The sequence below is a fragment of the Cucumis sativus genome, chromosome 7 (assembly GCF_000004075.3).
Source record: "Cucumis sativus cultivar 9930 chromosome 7, Cucumber_9930_V3, whole genome shotgun sequence".
In the NCBI taxonomy this organism is placed as follows: Eukaryota; Viridiplantae; Streptophyta; class Magnoliopsida; order Cucurbitales; family Cucurbitaceae; genus Cucumis; species Cucumis sativus.
The window spans coordinates 22,075,164-22,095,621 of NC_026661.2; the positions used below are offsets into that span (position 1 = coordinate 22,075,164).

Here is a 20,458-nt window from a genome sequence, read left to right on the forward strand (position 1 = left end):
TAAACAAACAAACATATATGTCTAGCATTTACACTATACTTACATCAACGCTCTTTGTTTTTATGTCTCATCAAATATCAATTAATTTGTTTATGTAGGTATCAAATTTATGGAAGACGGTAGACACTGTATGATCACATAATCGTATATTTAGAAGGGGAGGATAAAAGGTGAGACTATTATAAGGTGAAAGGAGGAATGAAATGGGAAATATATATATGTGGGTGTGTGTGTGTGTAATGTACGAATGAGATTGAGACCAAGTTGATGTTGATCTCCAATGATAGGGAACTCAAATGGTTCATCCGGGGAATTCGGGGATATGATGAACGATTATATAGAAAGGGGTAAGAGTAATAAGAAAAAAAGGGGGAGTTATTGATGAAGAGAGAAGAAGAAAGAGGAAAAGTGTTGGTGTGGGTATGTTTATGGGGTTTGTAGCTTTATGCATCAATGAGCTTTTTAATTTATAATAAATTGAAATTAATTAATAGTTTTTTTTTTCTTTTTTTCTTTTTTGTTTTTCATTCTTTCTTGTGTTTGGACGGTTTGTTGAGCTTTTAATCCCAATTTTCTCCTTCTAGAGAGAGAAAGTCTTTTAGAGAGACAAGAGACAGACACAGGGGAGAGAGTTTTAGAGAGAGAAAAAGTTTGTGGGAGGCGCAGGGGAATTGGGCATTTCTTTTTTCCCAGTTCGCGATGGTTTGATTGGAATCTGCAGCAACAGTTAGATTTCCCCTTTTTCTCTTGTCTTGTTTTGTTGCTTTTTCCAATTTTTGTTTTTCTGGGTTTCGAAAATCGTTGACGGGGTTTCCAAGCTGTGGTTTTTGTAAACCCAGAAAGGGATCTTCGATGCATTGATTAGATTTGGTGGATTTGGATTTTTCCTATCTGGGGTTGCTTGGATTTGCGTTTTTTTTGGCGAAATGAATGGTGGAAACGAGGTCGTTGCAGCTCCGGCCGGCCCGCCACAGCCGCTGGACTGGAAATTCTCTCAGGTATTTGGCGAACGTACAGCCGGTGAAGAAGTTCAAGAAGGTACTATTCACTTTATACTGTAATCCCGATGTTTTCTTTTCCGTTTGGGGTTTCTCGATCCAATTCAAATTTGTTGCATCCATTACAATTAGGGTTTTTTTTCACGCCTCCGATCTGTTTCAGATTGTAGCTCGTTCTGTTAATTTGGAATTTTTGTCGCGGATCTCTATCTGCTACCTTCTTGGACCTGCGAGTCAATCTGTGGTTTTTATGTTTATTTGCTGGGAATTCTTGCTTTGTGTTCTGTAATGAGAGGGAGTTAAGTTTGCTAGTTGAGATGCCCTTCCCCAAGGTTGTGCAGCATTGTTTTTCATTTTTTCTTTTTCTTTTTTTTTGGTAGGATTAGTAAGAAGCTTCGAACCTAAGCCTGGTGAGTGACCTGTGTAATAGCTTTGAGTCTCTGGGTTGAATTTACTGCATGCACTTTCTAGCCTTTGCCCTCAGATTTTCCTCCTTTTGATAGTAAGTGAATGCAAAGAGCCATGGTTAACTGTGTGGAGTGCATCCTCGATGTGTGATCCCTTCCACCCCCCTTTCAAACTATCGTTGAGAATGGGATAAATTTCACGTAAACACTCAAGCTTTTCTGGTCATAAGAAAACCTGACAAATGCCTGGTTCCTGTTATTCTGGAAATACCTGTATGTTAGAATATTGAGTTATGCTTAGCTAGCTTTAAAGCTTGTTTGGATTGTTCCCTTCCTGATGTGAAACCAAAATGCAAGTAATATGACAAACAAGCCTATTGAATTCGTATCTTGAGCTGACAAGTGTATTAAATTCCCTGCAATGAACCAACAACCACCCTTTAGTAGTTTCTGTGCTCATAGTCCGCTTTTGGAATATGGTGTTGTATGCATATCACATAAAGTTAAAATGGTATTGGACCCTTCTTTTCCTCCCCTTTTGGAAATTATTGTGGGAAAAAGTTCGAATTTCTTAGAGGACCCCGGGCTCTGTCATTATCTTTGGGAGTTAATTTGTTTTCTTTTCTATCTATCTTTCTTTCTCTTTTTTTCCTTTTAGTGCTACAATCGAACATCCTTCTAGTAAGTAACTGTCCTTTATGATTTGCGTTGGTGAGAAACTTTTTCTGCCACTCTTGGCTTTTGTGTTGGTAGGACAGAGGTCTTATTTCCCAAACCTCTTATTACTCACACCATTATATGTGGCTTGAACTCTCGGATGCTTCTTTGGGCAGTCTTCATGCTTCTATTGTCTTTCACTACCCAACTATTTCTTGTCTCATTGTTTCATTTCCTTTCCTTTTCCCAACTATAGCATTCCCTGAGATAATAGCCCTTGTTGCTGTCTAGCCGTGGTATGTGAAGGTAGACATGTATTATCAAGCTTGTTAAAGGTTTTGTTTGTTTTCTGTGTTCTCATCTAAATTCTTGGTTTTAAGTTTAGCATTCATGTTACACTGGTGATGGGTGTTTCACTTCACATTAACTCAGTTGTTTCAACATGAAAGCTCTTTCTTTCAAACTATCTGTATATGATTACTCTCTGCAATGGTTTTGGGCTGCTTGGATCTGCAATATGTGAAAATCTTGGAGTTGTCTAATAGATGCAGCAATTCTCGTTTTCCTAGTCAGTTTGATCGTTGATGCATGCATTTTTCATGGTTCTGTTTTCCTGTTTCCTCTATGTATGAATTTCTGAAGCTCTATATTCACCTCCTTTTTGGCAGTTGATATTATTTCAGCAATTGAATTTGATAAAAGTGGGGATCATCTTGCTACTGGTGACCGTGGTGGCCGGGTGGTACTCTTTGAGAGGACAGATACGAAAGATGTTTGTCTCTTGGAATGCCCTCTTTGTTTAGTACCCCTGGATATGTTTCTTGCTTTCTGTGTTCATTAGCATCTTATTTATTTGTCTTTTGCTTTAACTTTTAGCATGGTGGATCGAGAAGGGATTTGGAGAGGATGGATAATGCAATTATTAGGCATCCAGAGTTTCGTTATAAAACAGAATTTCAGAGTCACGAGCCTGAGGTATTCTCTCCAACATTAGTCTTTTAATTTCTTATTACTTATATGTGTGTGTGTTTGCGTATGTATTATATTGACGGGCTCAATTATATTCATATTTATGTTTCATTTGCATTGCTTTGATCAGTTTGACTACCTGAAGAGTTTGGAAATTGAGGAAAAAATTAACAAAATCAGATGGTGCCAGCCAGCTAATGGAGCCTTATTTCTGTTATCTACTAATGACAAAACAATCAAGTACTGGAAGGTAGGCTACTACCTATATCTCTCGTTATTAAACCATGCGGAGAACACTAAATTTGGTAGTTGATAAAATGGTAGCAATTATATCTGAGCATCTTGGTAGCATATTTCTGGAGGTTACTCAGTGTAATCCTAAGATTACATGCTTCGTAAGGTTGCATAAATTTTGAAGGGTTGAAAATTTAAAGCTTTATTGACTGTAGTCTGGTAGGTTATTCTAAATACTAGCAGCAGACGATTTCAGATTATCATGTCTGCTCATTTAAAAAATTTATGAATTGCTAATGCATAATGCTGAAGAATTATTCTAAACATCGGTTCTAGTGCATGAAGTTCTCTCTTTGAGTTTATTTATAATGAAAATATGGCGTGTTTTGGGACTAGTCAGAAGCCCTATCTCTTCCCCACCCCACCGAACAAACACACTCACGTGAAAAATCTTATATTTGTTGTCTTGTAGCCCTTTTGCCTGTTCTGCACCATTTACATCTTTCTTTTGTTTCTGAGTGTTGATCAGGTGCAAGAAAAGAAGGTTAAAAAGGTTTCAACTATGAATGTGGATCCTTCAAAACCTGCTGGAAACGGCAGCAATGCTAGTTCAAGCAATTCAAGCAGCTCTGGACAATATCTTGCAAATGGAGGATCCCCAGACCGGTATCCGAGTAATGACCTCTCATTTCCAGCGAGAGGGATACAATCGCTACGCCTACCAGTGGTAGGCCTTCACCTTCTTGTAATCGGGCATATATTAATTCGTTATTGGTTATTTTAGGAAAAATATGAATTTATACCTCTAAACTTTGTGGTTGTGTTAATTAAAACCTGAACTAACAATATCGTATCAATTTAAACTATAAACTTTTGTAAGTGTATTAATTTATACCCTCTATTACGTTTTGTTTTAGAAAACATCGTGTCAGACTTATACTTGTATCAATTAATCCCCTAAAATTTTATAAGTAAATCAATTTAGACTACCGTGAGAATTTCTTTTGAGAATCATCCATGCATCAACGCTGATTATCTATTTTATAAAACCAACGTCCGTAAAATTCTACACATGTAAGTACAGATGTATGGATGATTTTTAAAGGTAATCGTAATGGTGGATCTAAATTGATTTGCTTATGAACATTTAGGAGTTCCATTGATATGAATTAGAAGTTTTACATAATATTTGTTGAGTGAAATCTGGAGAATGAGAATGGTGTAGATTGATAAATTTACAAAAGTTGGGGGTTTTAATTGATACATTTACTTGTTTAGAGTGTAAAATGTCACAATTATTAGTTCAACATTTTAATTGATAACCCCAAACTGTAGGGGTATATACTGATATTTTCCCTTACTTTTAATTAAGGTCTTCAGTCTTCTATGATACTTTGTTCTCCTCTCTTAAAAAGTGAAGCTTGTTACCATGTTGTATCGTGGTGTAAATTGTCTTACTTCCTCTCGTATAGCTATACTCCCCTTTTAACAAATCAGATAGCCTTTTGTAACCAAAATGGATTTTCCAACCCTTTTTAAATTTCATACATTACATCAATAAAATTGTTTCTTATAAGAAAAATAGTTATTTTGATATATTCTTCTTAAGAACGCATTCGCCAAATTTCAAAATCAGGATTAGAACTTTGGTAACTATTGTTTTCCGTTGTTAAGATTTGGCCAAGTTTTTAGTAGTAAATTACAAATAGAGAAACATGTTTGGAAATAAATGTTATGTTTAGAAAAATAAGAAGAAGATAAAAGACCTAATTTCATCTTCTTCTTCCTTTTATTTTATTTTTAATGCTTGAGTTCTTAAAGACACTAGTTTTGCAGGTAACTAGCCACGAGACTAACCTGGTTGCAAGATGTCGGAGAGTGTATGCCCATGCTCATGATTATCATATCAACTCCATCTCCAATAATAGGTTTGATGTCTTTCACTGGAAGTTTTTTTGTGTGTATATTCTGTTATACTCTTTGAGTACTTGATGGAATGTTTTGTCTTTGATAACCTTGGCCATACATGATAATTTTTTTCAGAATCTTACCATTTTATTTTATTCATGCCTTGTATTAAGCACACGAGTATTTCATCTTACATGTTATACTTTTCTATTTTGAACAAGAAGGTTTTTTCATTTGTATATGAAAAGAGTTTGAAAATACATACTCCCAGAGGGGAAAGAAAGGAAAAGGAAAAACAAAAATGTAAAAGATTGCAGGAATCCAAAAAGAAACCCAACAAATCAAACAAAATACAGGGACCAAAAAAGATGCTAACTAACAATGATTGCAAAGCTAGAAGATAATAGCAAGTTAGCAACAAAGACTCTTAGCTTTTAAACAAAAGCTGAGTCTTTAATGGGAATTGGGAAGCTCCTCAAACTGCTGAAGCTTCGGACATCTAGTTGAGGAAGGAACAGCAACTGTCAAGGAGAAAAGTACGAACACCACAAGGCTAAAGAAGAAAACAAACAAAACAACAAAAAGCCCCTTTAACACCAAACTCAACTCCGAAGAAAACCCCAACAAGTAGCAACTTCACCCTATAACTGAAAACTGATGATATGACTAGCACTTCAGCCTAGCCAAAGATAAATGCACCAAAAAGGAAAAGAACAAAACCAATAGAAGATTTTTTTTTCATTTTCATCTATTTTGTTGATGAGAGGGGGAGAAGAAGACTCATCCAGCAGCTTCCTTGAAGGCAAATTAAGTTCTTGACAAGTACATATGAAAGAGCTTCAAAATCTTAATCATCAAATACCTTTTCATGCCCATCTATGATTGAAAGTTGAACCTCTAAGTCATCACTTCAAAGACTAAACAGAAACCTTGTCTGTCTCTTCATCCTCCTCCAAAAATCTGACTTCTTGATGATCTCATTTATTGAGATAATAGAGAACCTTATAAAGAGTGTTAGTAACAAATTATGTTGAAGACGAAGTTTTATTAAAATGTTATAATTACATTGAACTGTTTTTTAAACCTCTACACCAATTACAGGATAAAGTTCCATCAACATCCCATAGGTCCCAGAAATTTCTCAGTTGAAATCTCTAACTCCCTCCCTGCAGCATTTTCCTGGAAGTAAAAGTTCAAACTGTTTGTAAAAGTTAATGAACTAGTTTCAAATTCTGAGAATTTTCTTCATACTGGTGGTACACATATGTGTGTGTGTATTGCTTGCATAGAGTCAAAATCCGATAGCTTTGTGCTTGCTCATTTGACTCATGTATGTACGTATTTACTGTTTTAATGTCCTTAGTGATGAACTCTAGCTACTGTTGATTAGGGTCGTTAAAGGGGGAAAAAAAGGAAAAGGAAAAGAGAGGGGAATTTTTGATTTATTTTCGGAAACGTGCTTTCAATTTTCAGCAGTCTGCTTGTTTTTAGAATGCTTTTAGTAACCAATTATGTTATCTTGCCTTGTGTTTATAGTGATGGAGAAACTTTTATATCAGCTGATGATCTGCGGATAAATCTCTGGAATTTGGAAATTAGCAATCAGAGTTTTAATATTGTTGATGTCAAGCCTGCTAACATGGAGGATCTGACCGGTAAGGTGTTGAAATTTTGATCAGTAGTGTATGGCATTCCTTCTAGTGGCTGATATTTAAGTAATCAAAATTGAAAATATTAAGTGAATACTTTTTTCTATTACTAAAAAAATGGAAACGGAAAGGGTCTTTTATCTTCTTAAACTTTGGATTCTAAGTTTCCCTTGTGCTTCTGTAGAGGTGATAACGTCTGCAGAGTTTCATCCTACTCATTGCAATATGTTAGCATACAGTAGTTCAAAAGGATCCATCCGCTTAATTGATTTGCGGCAGTCAGCATTATGTGATTCTCACTCCAAATTGTAAGTGCCTTTACTGGTTTTAAAGAAAGATGGTTTTTTGCTTCATATCCTGCGTATAAAAGCATCCTGTGGACTTGAAAACTCATGAAAAATTTCAATTGGGTGCAGATTCGAGGAGCAGGAAGCACCTGGTTCTAGATCCTTTTTCACTGAGATTATTGCTTCAATCTCTGATATCAAGTTTGGAAAGGATGGAAGATACATTCTTAGTCGTGATTACATGACTCTCAAGGTTCTCATTTTTCTTCTTGACATGTGATATTTGGCGACCATGTTACAATTTCATCATTTAGGATAATAGAAAAGGGAAAGATAACCTTTAGCTCATGCAAAGCTCTCTTATTTCACGTCCATTTAGGAAGTTCCTGTTAGACTAGATCTGCAACAATTTTGGATTGGTCTGCCAAGAAAGCATATAGTTGAAAATTTGGAGTTATTACTATGTGGAAGATTTTTTTTAGTAAAAATCATCTTATTCCTCTGAATCCAAGCACTCCACAAAATAGTAAAGAAATCAGCTTGCCACAAACTCTACCTCCTCTGTGAGAGGACAATGTGATATCACCTCCTCAACCTTGGCTTTGACATCTCTATTCCGAACCCAAAATTCACCCAACTGCCACAACTTCAACTGCAGCCTCCCCATTTCCTTTTTGTTTATTTAGGAGTTTTTGTGTTGGAGGTAATGGGTGATATCTCCATTCTCATCTTTTTTACCTTTTGGTCTACTTTGATTATGATGGTCCTACTACATTGTTCTAATCAATAAGAAAACTCATTAGGTATAAGGCTTCTTGGCACTTTTCAAGGGAAGATACTTGTAGTTGTAGCTAACTTCTCTTAGGTAGTGTTAAATATTAATGCCTGGTAGGGTCATAACCCACAAGAAGGTTGTGAATCTGTGATTAAGTTTTTTATTGTTAATCGTGGGATGCTTGATCTTGTAAATGCCTGCTACAGTTCTGGAACCACTCTAAACACCGTGTGTGTTGTGCGTGCCTGCATGTAGTATGCTTCCGGTGGTTTTTGGCTCAGATTTTGTATCTTTTGTTTCTTGTTGATTGATTTTCATATTCACTCTTACCCCTAAGGCTTTTGGTCTATATTTTAAGAGTAATGATTGGGTGTAACCTAAGTTGAACCGAATACTTTGCATCTCTCCCTTGTAGATAGTGAAGAAAAAAACAATTCAACTTTTTCTTTTTTTAAATTGCGAGATGGCAAGATGTTTATTGGCAACTACCACCACCACCCAGACAACACCTAAGATTTTTTTTTCCATATTCAACAAAGTTTAGATTGTTTTCACTAGTTAAAGTTATCTTGTAACGAAGTGAGTTGTTTACTTATTTGCAGTTGTGGGACATTAATATGGATTCTGGTCCAGTTGCAGCGTTTCAGGTTCATGAATATTTAAGACCTAAGGTTGAACTATCTGCCCCTGAACTCAGATTTGAATATTAAATATGCAGCTATCTTTTATTTTTTTTTGGTAACGTTTTACTTCGAATATTCATGTAGCTGTGTGACCTGTATGAAAATGATTCAATCTTTGATAAGTTTGAGTGTTGTTTGAGTGGAGATGGATTGCGAGTAGCTACAGGCTCTTACAGGTAAGTGTTCTACTGCAGAGAACTCTTTATTTCTTTTCCTTTGCAGAGAACTGTACACTCCTTTTCTTTTCTGGGACATAAACCGTATTATGCATATTTTTGTTTCCAGTAATTTATTCCGCGTGTTTGGCTGTATATCGGGAAGTGCAGAGGCTACAACTTTAGAAGCTAGCAAAAATCCAATGAGGTAATTATTCGTGAGTGTGATTTCATCAGGTTTACGTGATGCTTATGTGAGGTTCAATTGTAACTGTAGGCGTCAAGTTCAGACCCCTTCAAGGCCTACCAGATCTCTGAGCAGTAGTATAACACGAGTTGTAAGACGAGGTTCGTGTTTCCTTCTCTTTTCACTTGTTGGCAAACCAAATTACCAAAATTCTAGTTGTGGCATACTGTTTATTTTACGTTCTCCCTATTTGGCATCCCATATCAGGAGCAGAGAGCCCTGGGATTGATGCAAATGGAAATTCCTTTGATTTCACAACAAAGTTACTGCATTTAGCTTGGCACCCAACTGAGAACTCAATTGCCTGCGCTGCTGCTAACAGCTTGTACATGTATTATGCGTAAACGTGGATTAGCAAGAGAACGCATTTTGCTTGGTCGAATTTCTCGAGTTTCTCTTGGAGAAAATTATTTTCCCATTTCCTTCCAGCCATTGATTCGGAAGCTTTGCAAGTACTCAAGACATCAAATGACGTACCCTGAAGACTTATTGAATGTGCCTTTGGTATCCCGGATGCAGAGGTGGCTGCCACCCAAAACCCTCCACAAGGTTTATGTTGATTTCTCTGCAGTGGCTGCATCTCATTTTCCTCCTCCCTCCCTCCCTCCCTCCCTCCCTCTTCCTTAACCCCAACTATTTAGTTTCTTCTTTCACTCTTTTCATTTCCCTGCATCTTCTGAAAGAGAAGATGTAGTTATGTTTCAGATTGTTTTGGGTTGGAGCCATGAAGGAAAAAAAGAATGTGATTGTAGCTCTCCTACAACAAATACTATAAACGAATGTTCAATATTTGCAACAACCGCAACTAGGTTTAAGATTACGAGGAAAAGGAAAATGTAGTTTTTATTCATAATCTTGGTTGGGATGAAACTTTTGATAAACTTACACAGCATCATTTTTTCATTGATTCTTTGTGTGACTGAGTGGTAATTTATTTGACCCACATTTATTAGAACTTACTTTATCTTGTGTGGTATTTCCGTTTTCTTATAGTTTCTTATATTTACATCAGGGAGCAAGGGGAAGACTGTGCTCTTACTTTAAGTATTGTTAACCAGATGAAGTGAGAAGTGAGTTTGTATGTCATTTCCTTAATTGCTCTACAAACTATTCATGTGCTCCTTTTAAAGGGTCCGATTTATTCTCTTAGAAATGTTGGCTTTGGTTAACTTTGGCAAACTTCTCCCGTTTTATTTGTGTAACAGAACAAATGGTGTAACAGCTTTTGAGATGATAGTTCCCATTTGGCTTAACGTAGATTTATGAGGTCATTTGATAGATAGATGAAAGTTTCAATCAAAGATATTAATGTAACTTAACATGTGCTGATATTAAAATATTTCTGGCATTTGTAATTTTTGGGTTTCCCTTGGTCATTGTTAAATAGAATCGAGGCAAGAAAAATGCAATAGTACCATACCACTTTTCAAACAGCACATTCGCTTTATTTTCAATTATTTCAAATTCGTACATTTAGTAACTTTATTTTATCATTCTCTATTGCTTAATTCTATAGCTCGAGTCAATATTATATCATCCAAATAATTCAGCGGACGCTATGGTTAAGTCTGTATTTAGGCGAATTGAACCAACCCAAATGCAATAGAAAAATGTTTTGAGAACTGGATTTGTTGGTTAGGTCGGTTTTGTTTTCATGTGCACAACGAACTTGAAAATCTAATTGGTTTCCCTGTTCATAAATAGAACTGAAAAATCTAATTGTAAAATTGTCCAATACAGAAATAGCAAGTGAGGTATAACATTTGAGGTGGTAAATAAAACAGTGCCAATGATCCACACATTCAAACATGACACGTTTGGTTCTAGAAAAAATATCTAACCAGACCGACTAGCTTGCTTTCAAGTTATCAAGCTGCTAGAACAAACCAACTTCAAACACTTTCTTGCAAGCCAACTTAGTCGATGAAATCTTTTAGCCAACCATGGAAGCCATCACATTAAACTCTAACATAAATGAGATCACTTGGGGACAACACGAGCCTTGTACATGCATATGTATGCCATGTGCCAGTCACCTGAAATAAGTGAAAGATCAGAACGAAACATTATTTGTGGTTAGCAGTGGATCCATTTCTAACGAATTTCTGTTTGGAGAATGGAAATTTAGGATACTAAAACAGGAATTAGTTCCCATGTGAGCTCTACCTCCACCAGATAGCTTTAAGATGTCTTCTTCTCTCTGTGCAATGGGGTTATCATCATCATATTCAATCCACTTCCCTGTGGCCAATTGAAGATCATTAATGATTGTTTGTTTTGCATAGTAATTAATGAAGAAAAAACTATTCATTCTAAAAGACTAACCGCTTTCTTGCTTTACCCAGGCAACATAATGTCCTGAATCTGCACTCCTTCCTTTGTGGGTCAACACAGCTACCAAATCATAAATTCCAGTCATTTGTGTTTCCTTGTCAGAAGAGGGCGAATCTGAGATAGATAATCATCGAAAGGTGAGAGTCTAAGAAAGCATGGAGGAAGAACCGATTGAATGCAAAGTGAAATTTTTAGAAAAGTGTACCTTCTTGAGGTGTAACACTTGACTGTGCCTCACTCCCAGTAGATGTACCCTGCATATTTCAGGAATTGGAAGTCAAAAAGAAAGTTCAAATATAATTATCAAAGGTTGCAAATGGAGTCTTGACTCACTTCTGCATCAGACATCTTTACATCCTTGTCTGCCGAATCTGAAGCCTTCTCCTTGGGTTTCAGACCAAGTTTTTTGCCTTCCTCATTCCTCAAAAGCTATATTTCAATAAACGGAATTAAAAAAATCATCAACTCTAAACTATCAATAAGTTTCTTCTTCAAAAACCGTAGGTGAGAATTGAGAAACCATACCAGTCGAGGACCTTCCAATTGTTTGCGAAGATCATCTGAACACAAATCAAACACATCCAACTCCAAAGGATAATCCACTTTCTGAGATGGAAGTTAAAATAAAAAAAAATTATGGAATACTGCAAGGCAATTTAAATTCAAGTAAAATAGAACAGGAATTACAATGTGTATCCACGGGAGAAAAAACTAAGTGGCATACCCTCAAGATTTTGGCCTTCTGATTTGACTCTCTCTTCCAAAAAAAGCGGACAAATTGAATTGTCAGGTACCTTAAAATAATTAAACCACAATAATTGTTATGTAGGTTGCAAAAGTTCACATTTTTATTTAATTTTTTGCATGGTTTAACGCTAATCTAAAATTGACCTCGTAGATTTTCTAGTGAAAAGATGCGCTAAGTAGTAGTAGGCAATGCAAAACTAAGAGAATTTTGAACTTAAGAAGATTATTTATTTTAATAAGAGAAAAACAAAAAAAGAAAAAGAAAAAGAAAAAAAGTATGAAGATATCTTTACCTTGGCAGGCTATTAATACGAGATTCCCTAATGAAAATTGCACTGCGCCCCAGTGAAGGAGACACTTTATCTATTTCTGATTTTAGACCCTGCAGAATTTCGAAGTATGTAAGAACTTATCATGAAGAAGGTTTCTAAAACAAGTACATATTTTAACACAAAACCAATACTTACTAAGAAAATATAAAAAATGAGGCAAGTGAGAGAGAATAGGAATTTCACTCGGGAAAACATTACAATATCAGACTTCAAAGTTCGCGCGAACTGCTCGCTCAAGTTATAGAACTATTTAATGTTTTTAAACATTTGGATAAAAACATTTTATAAATCTTATGGAATTACAGTATGTGGGGGCAGACCCCTGCCCAAAGGAATCACAGAAATTCTGTCCTTGGGCTATATAACAGCAGATAAGCTACAGCTTAAAAAGTAAGTGGAGAATTTACACAAAGAATTAAGAAAAAAGAAAAAATAAATTTGTACCAATGAACTTTGAAATTATATCTATCGATTAAAACTCAACTTTCAAACTCAACTTTCATAAGTGTATCAATTTTGACCATTCGCTGAGATCGTTTTAAGACCATTGATGCATAATCTTTACACACATATAAAACTCTTTCAATACAAGAGTTGCAAATATTAAAGAAATGTTGGAATCATTTATTATTATTAGTATTTTTGGGATAAGAAACAAATTTCATGGATACAGATTTCATTTATGTATCAAATTTACAAAAGGGCAAGAAGCCTGAGCCATGGAGTTACACAAGCTTCTCCAATTGGTCAAAGGAGATGTAAAATCATATGAATGGAAAAAAGATGTACAATTGCACCAAGTCATAGAAGTAGATGGTATGATTAAAAAAGTACCAAAAGATCTTCCCTTTTCGTCGAAGAGGCATAATATCATTAGGATAAGTGTGACCACATATTAACCATAAGAAAGCATAAATCAAGTGTGACCACATAATCTTCTTGGGTGAGGTAAAAGGATTTCTAATGAGAGTGCATGTGAGAAGGGCTCAAAATATCATTAGGATAAGGCGTACTGGAGCAGACCATCCAAAGGAGGTGGTGATCTCATTCCAAAAACGCGTAGCATAAAAGCAATGGATGAAAAGATGCTTGGAGTCTCGTAATCGGCATGGCAGAGTTGGCAACATTGTGGAGATAGAGCTATATGTGGAAGATGTCCCCGAATTTTGTCATTCGTATTGATTGCATTGCAGCAAAAGGGAGGGGTTGGAGAGGGACGCATAAAGACCAGCTATCTAGTGTATTGAAAAATGATTCCTTTTCCCTTGGGACCTGGTGGGGGTTAGGAATTGGGAACCTAAGGTTACAAATTAAAGCCTCAGTGGTAAAGTGGTTTGGGAGATTACGAAGAAAATCTAATTGTACAAAGTAGTTTAGAATGTGGTTGGCAGAAGAGGTGGCAGCATTTCAAGGTGCATTCTTCAGATAATGGTTTTGGAACTATACTCACTTTCTAATTAATGCTAACTTGGGCGATTTCCTATAAACTATTTTGGTGAGTCTTGCTTTTGTTAGAAACTATTGTATTTATTACTGTGATATCTCTCTTAACCAGGGAGATAATCAATTTATTTTAAGGGTACCTTCATATAGGCAGCCACTAGTGTTTGAATGCAATATCACGTACTGATAGAAAACATAACCGTTTCTAAACAATGGAAAGAACGGTGAAAACTGGTTAGTACAGAACCACTAGCTTGACTTCCAAAGAGAATGAAAAAAACCTAACCAACCATAAATTACGGGCTCCAAACACAGAAGTTCAATCTACTTCTAAAATATAAAATTTAGCTTTTGTAATTGAATGGGCAACCTTGTAGAAGGTTTCGGTTATATCAAGTACAAAGACATTTTAGGTATTTATATATGTATATATACCCTATTTCATTAATCAATGAAATGTTTCTTATTTAAGGGAATAAAAAAGAAAAGGTGTATATATATGCACATACATATGTTGTAAGAAATTAATCATTCATGGAGAAAAATGAAATAATTTACATGGCAAAAAAAGACCCACAAAAGTAGTTCACCAACAACCAACAAGAAAGGACTTCAATCCAAAAAAATAAGACCAAACCGAGCTTTTAAGTACATGATTGTTTTTATCTAAAATTTATTTTCCTATGAAATGCCAAATCCAGAGTTTTGGTAATGCTGAAGATACGCAACACATATATCAATCACCATGGCAACGGCAATGAAATTGCAAAACTCATAAGAGCAGGAAGAAACTAAAACTTTATGTAAATTTTGTTACCACTTACCAAACTTAGAAACTTCTCACGTTTATCCATCAGAGGTCAGAGCTAATGGAAATCATTCAAACTTTATTATCTTTTTATAATATTGACATTTTCCCTGTCCACTTTTCCTTCAAATCTATTTACGGAAAAAAAAAACATTTCTCCAAATTTTCCGTTTGTTTCATCATTTGTTTAATTACTTTTGTAAGGCAGGAAAAAGGAGCATTCAGATTTTAAACAAAACTTTTGCAAGAAAAGACAAGCCAAGTAAAGAACAAGTTGAACAACCAATTAATGTGAGTTCTGAAAGATACAAAGCGGGTAGTAAAATAATATCTGCATTCAACTACGAGCAGAGAAGAAATCTTCAAATTAACAAGACTTACATGCTTTAATCCTTCACTCAAATGGTTCACCTCTTGCGATATATGGCATTTAAGCGAATAAACTGATTCGGCTTCCGAACTTTCCTCTCCACTTTCCTGACAATGTATTCTGGCACCATAAAATCCCCACCATCAGCACATTAACAAGTTATAATTTGAAGACCACCATGTGCAATTTTGTGTTTTTTCCAGAAAAAAAAACAGGAAAGTTATATCAATCAGAAAAACACAGACAAAAAGAGGACATGGGAGAATCCAAAAGCAAAGTTAATTGAGCTAACAAAAGATTACACGTGAATACGCCCATCAATTTTCCAAGTATGACCAATCCAAAAACTATTACATGTGAATACAAGTCTCCCAGGCATGAAATTGATCATTGTGCAAGTTCATGAAAACAGTAAGATGTCTCTCTGCTTGTGGATAGTATAATATTGATTTTTATGGTGGTTCTAGTGCCCTCACCAACACACACTCAACAGTGATGACAAACTGGTACTTCAAGGTACGCTACAAAATAAGACACTGATGACAAACTGGCACTTCTTATCGATAGTATACTAAATAAATGTGGAGACATCTTAACACATTTCCACTTGTGATGAAGCAAACATAAGCCCATCAATTTAAGGTCAATGAATAGGTGCAGGAGAGAATGTGAAAGGAAGAAAAATAACGATCAATGTAAACTCTATTACCACCACTTCATGAATTTAATATCCGATGTATTAAATAACAATAGATGCCTTACCTGCTAACAAGATCAATGCCAAATAGGTTCTTTACAGAATCGGGGATTTCACTGCAAGTGAGAATGACAAAATTTTCTCATCAAACTACACACTTCTTCCATGAAAAATGAAACAAAAACAAAAAATCCAAAATCAGATGCAGAACAGCAAACATATTGAGAAATCCCTCAGACACGGCCTGAAACTAGAGTGTGAACTAAACTAACCATGGTTTGAAAACTATTCAGTTCGTGAGGAATTTCAAAGTGTGGATTAGACAATTACATTTATGCATATTTTGAGTAGCCAAATGAAATTACAGAAAATCACAAAAAAAAAAAAAAGATGCAACTACCTGGAACCTGCTGACCTAAGAGACTGAGATAGAGTGTATAGAAGTTGTGTCCAACATTCTTCAGCATCCTGTTAAAAAATAAAGATTTCAATCAATACATTAACTTTAAAGACGTAGTAGAATCCAATAAAAAAGTTCAAAATATCAGATACTTGTTGCATGAATGTACTATTCTGCAGCTGGCCAAATTGAGGATATTTTTTCCGTAGCACCTGGGAACCAAACATGGAACAATAAACACGTTATTTCCTAATCCAGTGAATTAACAACCGCAATGACAAAAAAGTTTCAAAAAATAAGTTATTACAAATTCAAATTCTAAATTAATTACAACTGAATTCCAATATCTAATAACATATGAAGAAATGAAATGGAAAAGATACAAATTGATTTCGTAAAATCAACTTTTTACATGGAGATCTACATCCAACAAAGCATGGCATTTCAATGTTAGCATCTGGCATCATCCTCAAGAAGGTTGCCGGATTGGTCTAGTAAGACGTTTCTAAGAGAAATGACCATTAAATGAAACATTAATACCAGTTTTCACCCCAACGTATGATAGAAACAAGTGCTTAAACAGGTGAATTTCAAGAATTTTGTGAAAGCCACTAACCATCCAGAACTGCATAGGTGCTACTGCCTTGACACTTCTATCAAGCTCACTGAATAAATCCCGGGTTGCAATAGTTAACATGTGTGAAGTTGGATCCACATCACTACGCCCAGCATTAGAGTACCTGATCCAAGCCAGATATTATATTTGTCGCTGCAGGAAGATTCATGAAAATTACAAGTAGAACTCACTTAATCAAAGCCGACTTAAGCTCAGGAACAGAATGCAAACACTGTAAAGTTGAATTCATGTAACACGTGTTTCCCAAATTAAACAAGCCAGCACTGTGACCCTGAAACAGCAAGGTTTTGGATGAAAACCAGGAATCATAAAAAATAGTTCAGCAGAAAATGTCCAATATAACAAAGAACTGAAGAAACAAGAGGAAGATATATAGCAAAATCAGAATGAATAGATGACAAAATATTTATGCATAAGCGACATATAGGCCTAGGGGTTGGGACCTGTGGCATCGGGTAGACGGTAGAGGCAACCTTCACTCATGTGTATTTGTTGTGGAGATCCTTATCTAATAAAGACACTGGATAGTGCAAGCTTTTTTCGGATTCCTTCAGGTATCATTTGTATGATTGGCACACTCTAATTATGGCTATGCACAAGCACCCAATGACTTCCCTTAAAGCTAACACTGGCCTCCCTGCTTTTTGCTTTTAATTTTTTGGTGGTTCTTCGATGCTGAGAAGCCCTTGTGTTCCTTGTTCCCTCATCTTTACCACCTATTGGATAAGAGATCACACTTGGTGGCCTTTATTTTGCCTTTCTCTGATAGTTCTTCTTACTTGCCTTTGGTTTTCATCACGTGCTTTCTGATTGTGACGCCTTTAAGGTTGTCAGGTTTATCTTCTCCATTATTTCTAATCAGGTTCCGAGAGTGGGGAGAAGGGATCCTAGATCTTGACTCTTTGAGCCCTTCGAGGGACTTTCCAGTAGGTTTTTTCCCCTGGTTTTTTTGTAACCCTTCTCCTTGCAGTTGGGTCTTTGATTTTCTTCTCTACAGAAAGTTAAAATTTATAGGAAAGTGAATCTTTTTGCCCAGAAAGTTTTACATGGAGAGTGATTACCCAAGATTGTATTCAAAGACTTTCCCCAATGGTGTTACAACCTCAATGGCGTCCTTCATAGGAGATAGGAAAAGGATCTTGACCATTTGCTTTGGGATTGCGAGTTTGTGACGACATGATGGAACATACTCTTTAGAATCTCTTAGGTTGCTGTTCGATGTTAGAGTAGGTGCTATTGGATCCATCCTTTTCACGGTAAAGAAAGGGTTCTTTGGCCCTTTTTCTTTTGCTGTGAGACATCTGGCTGGAGAGGAATGGTAATATTTTTCATGGTGTTTGGTGGTTTAGCTTAGAATAACTCTTTTGGGTTAAAGCCTATTTCTGCAACGGGGCATGGGGCTTTTTGTTTTTGCCTTCTTAGGCTTGTCCTTCTGCATTGCCTTTGTTTATCCTTTCTTCTATCTCAAAAAAAGTTTGGTTTCTAATAGAAAAAGAAAAATATGCTGGGAATATACTTGCTGTGAGAATCTTGGTTAGTTTTCATTGTTTACACTCTTAAGATGCAACAAGGACTTGAACCATGACTTCACAGTAAGCATAAACCACCCTACCCACAATGCTCACTATAGTAACTGTTTTCCTCGTTCACTCAATTTTACCTACACAAAATTTGAATCTTTTGCCTCCCATTTTCCATCCTTTAACTTACCATACTGGATGAAGAATAAAACAAGAGTATCTGCAGTGGTTTCATTATAGGGTACTAAGTTTGCCAATATCCATAACAATCTCATTATTTTATTGTTATGATTGAGAGCTTTACTTCCAGAGTTTTGTTTTATTGTTTTAGATGATCTATCAAGTTCCTTTTCCCTTGAGGTCTTGGTTCCTTCATATTCTATAATACTTGCATATATTTAAACTAAACTTCAACATTTGCTTATAAAAGAAAAACCTCATGATTCAATTATGATGGGAAACACATAAGTAAAATGATAATCAGTGGCAACAGGTCAGGCATCAATGGTAGATATGACTCATAAGCATGGACCAAAAAGATGTCAACTAAGCCAGTTACAATTATAACAGAAAAAATATGTCAAATTAATGGAATAAGACAAGCGTGACCTTAGATAAAAGAGATGTAAGCATCAAAGGTAAAAGGTGGTATCCTAAGTACACAATACTAATAGTCCAACATCTGGAAACAAACTTACCTTCAAAAATATTTTTCAGTTATTGTCTACAATGATCAAATTAATTATATCAACTAAAGAAAACTATCGACCTAATATTATCACTATCAGATGAGGACATGAATGCCATTATCTGACAAAATCCTGACACTTACAAAACATAATAAAAACCTTACCACTGCAATAACTTGTTCATCTTCAGGAAGATCTTCTATAAAGACAGGGCCCTTTTCTGGGGCCTTAACAATCTCATCTGCTGTCCCCATCATCATTAATTTTTGACCCTACAAAAAAAGAAGCATGTAAATGGAACAACATGCTTGGAGCCACAAAAATCAATCCGAAAGTTATATAACATTACTCATCAGTTTACCTCTTTTACTCCAACCGTTGACCAATCTGCATCATCCTGCTCAGTAAGAGAGTAAAAAGGATGTCAGATATTAGTAATCACTTGGGAAAAGCTTAAAGTTCGATCAGAAGTAAGAAAGAAGACATGGTTATTGTTGGTAATGAATGAGAATCAAGAACGAATAGTTCAACAACAAATTCACCATCCTCAAAAGAAACATAGAGAGATGTCAAGTAACCTTCAGTATACCACCCTTAACCATAATCTTCTGCCTTTCAGGAGGCACACCGGTGAGTTCAAACAACTGGCCTTTGAAAACATACGGGGGCAGACTGGTATCAATTTCAACATCACGGAACAGCTCTTTTTGCCACTTTACACTCACTATAAGATATCAAAATCCATTTGTCAGAAAATAAAATAATTCCCGCAAGAGTAAGAACTAGATTAAGTTAATGAATTCCACAACTTCTAATCGGTTCTTCCACCCAAACTCAAGTTACTATTCAACATTTGCCACTTCGACAAATTTAAAATTGTAACTGCTTACCACGACATGATAACACAATAAACTAAAGTTAGCAGAGATGGGCTTTAGCAAAATCATATCTTTCCTTTAACCATAACCACAAGCTACATCCAGCCACAAACCCAGATTAAAAAAGAAAAGCGTACATCAGTAACTAAGATCCTGCCCATTGATAATTACGATGTATGAAAGGGGTGATCTCAAATGAGAAGTAATGGCGATAGAAAAACGAGGCATTGGCAATTGCCCCAGAAAAAAAAAAAGACAAAGAAAAAAAAGCAATAAACAATTGACAAGGAGCTTAATGCTAAGAGGGGAAGATGAAAATGGGAATTGTCCCAGATCATTGTCCGCAAGAAGATCGGCAAATCTGGGGTGATTAAGAAGAATAAATGAAAGAAAGTAAAAGAGAAAGAAGAAGAAGTGAAAGAGAGAAGGTAGTGTTCGAACCTTTAATCATGATTAGAGAGCTCCCGAGAGAGGTAGAAGAATGGGCGAAGAGGTTGAAGAAGAAGAAGAAGAAGAAGAAGAAGAAGAGTTGTCTTGGAGAGGCGGTAAAGCGGAGCTCTGAATTTCTTGCTGATTCAACAAGCACAACAATTTGCCTCCCAATTCCATTCTTATATAAAGATAGGTTCACATG

The 20,458-nt window shown here is 35.8% G+C and overlaps 2 protein-coding genes across 2 annotated transcripts; one reads left to right on the forward strand and one right to left on the reverse strand.

Annotated features, from left to right (window-relative positions):
- Window positions 1–233: 233 nt before the first annotated feature.
- On the forward strand, window positions 234–9,928 carry LOC101217120 (serine/threonine protein phosphatase 2A 55 kDa regulatory subunit B beta isoform). The gene is made up of 14 exons (XM_031888471.1): window positions 234–1,038; window positions 2,731–2,834; window positions 2,939–3,037; window positions 3,162–3,281; window positions 3,795–3,992; window positions 5,102–5,193; window positions 6,710–6,828; window positions 7,007–7,130; window positions 7,239–7,362; window positions 8,487–8,555; window positions 8,652–8,743; window positions 8,853–8,930; window positions 9,000–9,070; window positions 9,177–9,928. Exons 1-14 carry the CDS (start codon window positions 927–929, stop codon window positions 9,311–9,313), a joined length of 1,539 nt encoding a protein of 512 aa, XP_031744331.1. The 5' UTR covers window positions 234–926; the 3' UTR covers window positions 9,314–9,928.
- Window positions 9,929–10,638: 710 nt separating this feature from the next.
- Window positions 10,639–20,429, reverse strand: LOC101216882 (ubiquitin carboxyl-terminal hydrolase 6). Its single transcript, XM_004141626.2, has 18 exons — window positions 20,266–20,429; window positions 19,525–19,670; window positions 19,308–19,343; window positions 19,111–19,218; window positions 16,908–17,008; window positions 16,717–16,840; window positions 16,253–16,312; window positions 16,101–16,168; window positions 15,766–15,816; window positions 15,015–15,123; window positions 12,344–12,432; window positions 12,028–12,097; window positions 11,829–11,909; window positions 11,637–11,732; window positions 11,509–11,557; window positions 11,295–11,417; window positions 11,136–11,210; window positions 10,639–11,005 (listed from the first exon to the last, which is right to left on the reverse strand). Exons 1-18 carry the CDS (start codon window positions 20,273–20,275, stop codon window positions 10,950–10,952), a joined length of 1,452 nt encoding a protein of 483 aa, XP_004141674.1. The 5' UTR covers window positions 20,276–20,429; the 3' UTR covers window positions 10,639–10,949.
- Between the last annotated feature and the right edge of the window lie 29 nt (window positions 20,430–20,458).